Here is a 9412-nt window from a genome sequence, read left to right as displayed (position 1 = left end):
AACCTCCCTCTTATTACGTTGTTCTTTCTTTAAAAGAAAAACAGTGCATTTCAGGCCAATAATCTGAGAAAAGATCATCTTAAAGGTGGAATGGCTTTTGTGTGACGGCCAAAACGCAATAAGTATTTGCTGAGGTGCTTATGTACAGTAAATATGGCTGCAACAAGTCACTACCAGCCAAAGTTTGAACAGTAAGATTTGTAATTTTTTAAAGAATTCTCTATTATTGTTATTATCATCAGTACTTAAGTTCATTTTTTTCAGGATTCTTTGATAAATAGAAAGATCTAAAGATCAGCATTTATCTGAAAGAAAAAGCTTTTGTAACATTATACACTAAACGCTTGGAGTCAGTATAATTTTTTTGTTTTGTTTTGTTTTTTGAGAAAGAATTATTGAAATGAATACTTTAATTTTGCAAGAAAGCTTTAAATTGATCAACAGTGATCATAAAGACATTTATAATATTACCAAAGATTTCTATTTCAGATAAATGCTGTTCTTCTGAACTTTCTATTCATCAAACAAACCTGAAAAAGTTCTACTCAGCTGTTTCAACATCATAATAATAAATGTTTTGAGCCGCAAATCAGAATATAAGAATGATTTCTGAAGGATCAAGTGACTGGAGTAATGATGCTAAAAATTCAGCTTTAAAATCACAGGAATAAATTACATTTTACAATATATTCAAATAGAAAACTGTTATTTTAAATAGTAAAATATTTCAAAATATTACAGTTTTTGCTGTGCTTTGGATCAAATAAATGCAGGCTTGGTGAGCAAAAAAAAAAAAAAATCTTTTGACTGGTATTGTATATGCCAGTAATTTTTTGTTTTTTCATAAAGTGTTTTTTCAGACTAGTGAAAAGAAAACATCCCAAAGACACTGTTAAGTGTTTCTTTTATAGCACTTTATCTATTTGTGTCAATAGATTTCACTTATAATACATTAAAGGCTGTTAAAAGGAGTTTTTTCTCCTACACTGAGCCATACATTTTCACTTTAGTAGCACTTACACACTAAACTTTACATTTTTATTCCTGTCTATATCCTAAAGTTTTTTACGAAGGGATTTGTTTATATATAATTTGCTTGATTATATACAACATTTTAAAATTGTTTTCTGTTTGTTCTAAGTGTTTTCTGAATTATGAAGTCCCCAAAATTCCCTCTGTAAAAACATTTGACTCTAAAATGTCAAAAAATAAATAAATAAATAAACAAGAATTTTGAATCTGACTTCATGCAGTTTAGATTTTTATACTAGAAATTGATGCAAATTAGTGCATATTTCATAAAACCTCATTTGCAAATTTAAACCTAACATTTTAGAAAACTTGTAATATAAAAAAAAATGTTTGCAATTATCAATGTAATCAGTCAACTGTGTAAGGTAATAAATATTATTTATTTATTTATTTATTTATTTATTTTTATCCTATTTGAACATTTAAAGAGAATTTAATTTAATTTAATTTAATTTAATTTAATTTAATTTACATCTTCATGGAAGAGTCATGGAAATGATTACATTCATTAAAATATTGATAGAAATGTTGTGGATATTAGTAAACCCATTAAAAGTTCTAGTTAGTCTCTAATTTACAATTTTGAATTGACTATTGCTTTTTTTGTGACTTTTTTAATCTTCATGCATGCAGTAATCACTGGGAAAACTTAAAAATTATATTTAGATTAATTTAATTAATTTTTATTATATTTATAATTAATTTTAGACGTATATATAGAGTCAAAACAAAAATTATTCAGACACCAGATTTTAATTTTTAAATTATTTGTTTATTTATTTATTTATTTTACTAGTGGGTGCAGGACACTCTAGCTCATTTATGTAAGAGAGGATAGCAAAATAAAGTAAACTGTGACATATTATACCCAAAAAAATTTTCTTACACCGGACTACTAGTAAAATTGATAATAATTTGTGACCAAAAATGATTCAGTAATGATTGTAAATCATAAAAAGAGAAATGCTAGATGTAGACTTTTGTTAGTATAAATCATTTAACTTAAGTTTGATTAAACACAATGTGAAATTCCACATCGCCACGCCTCTTTGGGATACATAATTATGTCATGTGAAATTCTGAGCCAATGAAAAGTTTATTCACCGGGAGGGACCGTTTTAAATCCTACTACGGCGAAGGAACGCTTATGAATATTAATGACGGCGTGCTGACGTTGTTTTGAAACCATTCTGAAGCGCCAAAAGTATTATTCATGAATCAGCGATTCACCAGAGAGAGTTAAATAATTGGTCAGCTGAGTAGCTCCCGCCCACCAGCGTTCTCCTGTCAGCCAATCAGAACGCCCTATGGTGAAACGTCATTAATATTCATGAGACAAGCCTTTAGCGTAGTAGGACGCGACGCCGGGAGGAGGAACGCGTGTGTCAGGACACACATCGCTACAAGTTACTTCATCCAGCAACAGCAACCTGTTGACAGCAGTACGCACTTGCAGAACTGCTCAAACGCGCGGAGGCGCGCAGTGGGACAGAAGTTTTTTTGCACTTTTGGATACTTAAGATGAAGAGAAGCGCTTACAGTGAGGATACAAACTGGCGAATAATGCAAAACTGGCTTTGAATTGGGAATATTGTGTTTTACGCATCATCATCATCATCATCATCATCATCTCCAGGTGCTTGACTGCTCATTAGGGATCGATATTGCTCTGTGTTTGATTTCCCTGAGATGATCGATCATTTTTTCCCAGATTGGCTGGAAGTAACGTGACAGTACAGATCGCGATGAAAGTGCTGCTCGTGCTGTGCGCTGCGCTCGCGGGAGCGTTCAGCAGCAGATACTGTCCCGAGCTGATGATTGACAGCTGTCGCTGCGTGTCGGAGAGATCAAAGGAGTTTAATAGGCAGAGTTTGCGCGTGAAGGTTGCGTGTGAGGATAAGGACCTGACGGAAACCATGCAGCCCAGCTCTTTACCCAACACGACTGTGTCACTGTGAGTATCTCTGACATGAAGCTGCGTGTTTACACTGTTTACATTGTTAAATGTGTGGGTAATATTTTATTTAGGGGGAAAAACTGCAGGCAAAAACACAGTTTTATCATGCACCTGTCAAGATTTTGGTCTTTTTGTTTTTTTGTAGTGTTTTTTTCAGACTACTGGAAAAAAAAAAAAAAAAAAAAAAAACATCCAGAAGACAATGTTAAGTGTTTCTTTTTTAGTACTTTATCTATTTGTGTCAATAGATTTCCATTAAAATGCATATTTTTAAAGCCTGTTTTCTTAAAATGAGTTTTTCTCCTACACCGAACTGTACATTTCCACTTTAGTAGCACTTACACACAAACTTTACATTTTTATTTCGGTCTATATCCTGAAGGTTTATACAGAGGGATTTGTTTATATATAATTTGCTTGATTATATACAACATTCTAAAATTGTTTTCTGTCTGTTTTAAGTGTTTTCTGAATTATGGAGTCCTCAAAATTCCCTTTGTAAAAATATTTGACTCTAATGTCAAAAAAAAAAAAATAAATAAATAAAAAATAAATAAATAAATAAAACAAAATAAATAAAGTAAAATAAAATAAATAAACAAAAATAAACAAGAATTTTGAAACGGACTTTGTGCAGTGTTTAGATTTTTGTACTACAAATTTATGCAAACGAGCGTATATTTTATTAAATAATGCATCATTTGCATATTTAAACCTAACATTAAAAAAATTGTAATGCAAACAATGTTTGCAATTGTCAGTGTAATCAATCAACTGTGTAAGGTAATTATTATTATTATTATTATTATTATTTATTTTATTACACGCGCAGTGTCTCACTTTAATGGATTTAAAGAGAAGTCATGAAAATTATTCAATTCATTTAAATCTTCATGGAAGAGTCATGGAAATTATTCCATACATTAAAATATTGATAGAAATATTGTGGATATTAGTAAACTCATTAAAAGTTCTAGTTAGTCTCTAATTTACAATTTTGAATTGACTATTGCTTTTTTGTGACTTTTTCTTTTTTTAATCTTCATGCAGTAATCATGACTGGGAAAACTTGAAAAACTATATTAAGAATTAAAATAATTTATTGTATTTTTTAAATTATATTTATAATTAACTTTAGACATGTATATAGAGTCAAAACAAAAATTATTCTGACACCAGATTTAATTTTTAAATTAGTTTTATTTATTTATTTATTTATTTTTACTAGTGGGTGCAGGACACTCTAGCTCATTTATGTAAGGGAGGATAGCAAAATAAAGTAAACTCTGACATATTATACCCCAAAAATTCTTCTTACACTGGACTACTAGTAAAATTGATAAACATTTGTGAACAAAAATTATTCAGACACTTTGACCCGTCCATGTTTTGCTCAAATGTTTTGTGTTGAATTCCTAATTCGACCTTTTTACACCACAGACTGAAACAAATTAAGCATTGCTTGTTAATTGGTCAACAAAGTATTGGCAGTTGTGTAAATCTAGTCGTACTAACTGCAGTTGTTGACTTTATTAAGACACAGTTTAACTTTGAGTTCTTGTCATATTTTAGTACCATTTTCTAAACTATAGTGAATAAACTGTGATAAAGTAAGAAATGTTAAAGGTGCCTGAATACATTTAGATTTGACTGTATGTCTATGTAACATAGAAGCATAAAACAAAGTGTAAAATAAAGGCACCGGCCTTTATTGCTGTCAGACACTAATTAATTGAAATGGATCTGGTTGATTATATTTTATTGTCAGAAGTTTTATAAGTGATTTATGATGGATGATCATGCACCGATGCAAAGTGTTTTGCAGCGTCATATTACTTTGCTCATCAGTATTCAGTATGTCAGTGCACAAATCAGAGACGAATCTCTTAGATACTGCAGATTTATTTTTACATTTACATTTATGCATTAAGCAAAAGCTTTTATCCATCGTGAGTGAGTAGAAGTTATTAGTCTAAGGAATAAATTAATGCAGGAAACACTGGAATACTGGAATAGTGCAGACTTAAAGATAATAAATAAGGTCACAATTAAATCCAAACCAAGTTTTACAGCCTAATGTCTGAGAAACACTTACATAAGTTTGCTTCTGCCAGGGATAAACACACTACTGTTCAAAAGTTTGGGATCAGTTAAAATTTTAATGTTTTTTAAAGAAATCTCTTATGGTTATTAAAGCAGTATTTATTTGATCAAAAATACAGAAGGAACAGTAATATTGTGAAATATTATTACAATTTAAAATAGCTGTTTTCTATGTGAATATCTGTTCAAATGTAATTTATTTCTGTGATGCGCAGCTGAATTTTCAAAATCATTACTCCATTACTCTTTTCTAACAATATACACTACTGTTTAAAAGTTTGGGGTCAGTACATTTTTCTTTTTCCTTTTTTTAAAGAAGAAAATAATACTTTTATTCACCAGGGATGTGTTCAACTAATAAAAAGTGATAGCATAGTTTTACATTGTTAGAAAGATTTATATTTTGAATAAATGCTATTCTTTTAAATTTCTTATTCATCAAAGAATCCTGAACAAATAGAATCACAGGTTACAAAAAAAAATATTTCCAACATTGATAATTAGAATGATTTCTGAAGGATCATGTGACACTTAAGACTGGAGTAACAGTTGATGAAAATTCAGCTTTGCATTACAAAAATAAATTATATTTTAAAGTATATTAAAATAAAAATCATTATTTTATATTCTAATAACATTTTTTTCTGGGTTTTTTTAATTAAATAAATGCAGCCTTGATGAGCATAAGAGACGTCTTTTAAAAAACATTACAAGTCTTACTGATCCCAAACTTTTGAGCCGTAGTGTGTATAAAAGGTGACTGCAACCTTTTATCTCTCCATTCATTTTGTCTCTCCAAGATATAAACACAGAATTGCACATATGAACTACAAGAAGTCCAAATTGTGAGATATAGACTTGCAGTTGAGAGAAAAAAAATCTGATCTGAGAAACCTGTAAAAAAAAAATGCTAAGAACCTGGAAAGATTCAGTTGATGTTAAAGGTTTTCATGGAGCCACCAATACCTTTTGTTTTAAAAGACACTCCAGAAGCCGAACATGATCTTAAAAAATAAGGGGTTTGGCAGTGATGAAATAGAAGAACAATTTTTCGTTCCTCAAGGAACCTTTTAGTGATCAGTTCTTAAAAGAACCATTTTTCTTAGTTCAAAGAAGTAAGGTTCTTCATGAATCCATTAGTAATAAACAACCTTTATTCACATGATTTTGATAAGAAGAAGGTTCTTGTAGAACCAAAGGCACGGTGAAGAAGTATAAGGAGACTGATTGTGATTTATGTGTAATCTAGTGCACCGTCTGTGAAAACTCCTAATGCATTTTTAATTGCACAGCATTTTCTCTGGTGTACCTGCGTTTGCAGCGAGGGCTTGTATTGCGCATTATTTTAACACATATGAGTCTTGTTTGATTTAATTATAATGGTGTTACTGATTGGGAAGCTGTCTGTTGTAATGAGGAATGAAATGCTTTAAAATAATGAGATATGTTGTGTTGTTTTCAGTACGTTCTCAGTGCTTTTGTGTTCTTGCAGTTTTTGAGTGTCTTCAGAAGCTTGTTTTAGTTCTCAAACGCTCAATAGCCAAAATCGTAAAGTGATGTTGATCCTCTGAGTGCATTCAAACATCTTTCACAGGCCTGAGGGAGAAATAAGGCTACAAGTCAAAAGTTTGGACACTTCGCTGCATTTCTTTCTCATGATCGTCTTGATTTTCTTCTTAAGGTTTGTGCTTAAATGCTTGAATTAGATTTGTGGACAGAATTGGATGAGTTGTAGTAAAGTGAAAGGTCAGTGAAGGTAGTGATGGTTTCTTCACTTCTCTAGCTTCTCTAGTTGTCTAATAAACCTTGTGCATTAGGACTAACGGTGCAAGTCGCTTTGGATAAAAGCGTCTGCTAAATGCATGAATGTGAATGTAAGAAAAAGCACCATAAATGACTTCCTCACACTTTCCTCTAGTGTTTAAAAGCATCCTATGATGCACCTCATGAATTTCCAGAACAAAGAGCAAAAAGAGCCGGAGTCCAGACAAAGAAGAAGCTCAAATGTTAGAGAGATTTCATCATGTTTTGATGACTGCATCATTCCTAGACCTTCATTATTGTTAATTCTGAGTTTCATCGCTGCACTATAATTCTACTCATAATAGAGTGCTGCAGGGATGACGGATTTCTGTAGGCTAAAACCTGGAAATGAGTTGCATTTTAACATTTCCAGTTGCATTGTCCTGAAGTCAGTGTTTTTTATTTTATTTTATTTTATTTTATTTTATTTTTATTTTTTAATGGGTTTTGGTTAAATGGGGCTCTATGAAATTTTATTTTTTCCCAAATTCCTTTTTTTTTTTTAACTACATTTCTTTTTCTATTTTAATTTTACTGAATTCTGTTTTTTTTTTTAGTAATTAAAAAGCATATCAAATTAACTGAAATCATGAAAATTACACAATTTATCAACAATTTATTAAAAGTTAAACAAACAAACAAACAAAAGTTTTGGGCCCTATAAAGTACATTTTGTTTTTTCTCAAATTCTGTTTTATTTTTAACAAATTCTGTGGTTTCCATTTACATTTTTCTGGATTCTATTTCAATAGTTTTATTTTATTTTATTTATTTATTTATTTTTTTAATAAGTTTTGGTTAAATAGGGCTCTATGACATCTGTTTTATTTTTTCCAAAATTCATTTTTCTTTTTCTATTTTAATTTTACTGAATTCTGTTTTCCCTTTTTTTTCTAGACTCTTCTAGTTTTAATTGGTAAATACATTTATTTTAGTATCAAAAAGCATGTCAAATTAACAGAAATCATGAAACTTACACAATTTAACAACAATTTATTAAAAGTTAAACAAAAAGAGTTTTGGGCCCTCTACAGTACATGTAATTTTTTTTTTATTTTATTTTATTTTTTTTCTCAAATTCTGTTTTATTTTTTAACGAATCATGTGTTTTCCATTTCCATTTTTCTGGATTCTCTAAATTTCAATAGTTAAATTAATTTTGTATTATTTATGTATCATTAAAGCATGTCTAATTAATTGTATTTATAAAACATATTTTACTTTATTATTTGTTTTACAATAACAGTGCCCTATTAAATGTTTTGGTAATTTTTTTGGTCATCAAATGAAGACATAAAACATTAATTAAATTTTTGACAAATTAATAGTGTAATAATAGTGTAATTATTAATTAACAAAATATGTATTATTTTATTTTAAAAAATATTATTATAATTATTTATATTATTTATAATTCTTTTATTTAAAATTTAAAATGTTTTTTTTTTCTTTCACAATTTCAAGTAAAACAAAACAAAATTCATGTTCAAAGCAAAAGTTGTGTTGTGTCATCATGATGACAATAATCATAGTAATCCCAATATTGTAGAAAATATCTGCAAATAATGGAAATGGAAAAATCCTGTTAGGTTTTTGTGGAGGAAACTTTCAGGCCGGCCTACAAAAACACTCCATCACATTGACGTATTGAGCCGCTGTTGATCTGAGTCTCTTGAAGTCGAATCCGTGGCTTGTTTTGGTTTTGGTTTGTCAGGAAGCCTTTTTCCTGCTCTAGGAAGCGTGACATTCGCGATTCTGCTCTGACTTCCCTCGTTCGACTTTTGTTTCTGAGTTTAAGATAAATAAACTCTCTCATACGCCTCCTCTTTTCTCCTCAGACGTATTTACTGTAGTCCCTCATTATCATTCTGCCGTCGTTACTCCGTTAAACGTCTCGCCATCGGATGCTTCGCTCTGAAAGTGCAGCAGACCAGCAGATACTCATGTTTAATTCATTTCATTTTATTCAGTAGAAAAATAAAACCTCTTTTATATGAATCAATTTAGGATGTTCACCAGGGCACTTCTCTTTTATTTCGTCTTTAGGGTTGTAGCTTTTTCTGTATTTTTAAATTGATTTCAAATGTCTACAGCTTATCTGTATAGGGTTGTTCACACCAAGAATGAATAAACTACATCAGCATCCACACTAATGCACAGTATCGCTCTACATTAAACCTGGAAGAGGAAGGTTTTGAGTTAAAAAAACATATTAAATATGTAGCATGATTTCGCATGCATTTTTGCAAACATTAGAAACGTAATGTTTGCATAGGTTTAAAGATGAATATCCACCAAAAATAAGTTTAATTTTCCAAATAATGTTATATTCACTACTTGATTTTTTTTTTAAAACCACAAACCCTCATTTTATCTCTACCTTGATGTCAAATTACAGTCAAAAGGTTGAAATCATTACTGTTTTTTATTTATTTATTTTTTTTATGTATTATTATTATATTTTTTTTTTACACATTTTGTGTGATTCAGAGTCAGTTCATATGATTCAGTGATTCC

The 9412-nt window shown here is 30.0% G+C and overlaps 1 protein-coding gene across 1 annotated transcript in view; it reads left to right on the top strand.

Annotated features, from left to right (window-relative positions):
* The first annotated feature begins 2444 nt into the window (after positions 1 to 2444).
* LOC127175472 (adhesion G protein-coupled receptor A3) overlaps positions 2445 to 9412 on the top strand; it is a 196255-nt gene continuing 189287 nt past the window's right edge. Inside the window, exon 1 of the mRNA XM_051126554.1 lies at positions 2445 to 2986. Within this exon, the coding sequence (XP_050982511.1) occupies positions 2778 to 2986 (209 nt within the window). The 5' untranslated portion in view covers positions 2445 to 2777. The remainder of the gene's footprint in view (positions 2987 to 9412) is intronic.

This window comes from Labeo rohita, chromosome 13, assembly GCF_022985175.1.
Source record: "Labeo rohita strain BAU-BD-2019 chromosome 13, IGBB_LRoh.1.0, whole genome shotgun sequence".
In the NCBI taxonomy this organism is placed as follows: Eukaryota; Metazoa; Chordata; class Actinopteri; order Cypriniformes; family Cyprinidae; genus Labeo; species Labeo rohita.
Note: the sequence above shows the minus strand (reverse complement) of the source record. Positions and strands in the feature narration are given on the sequence as shown.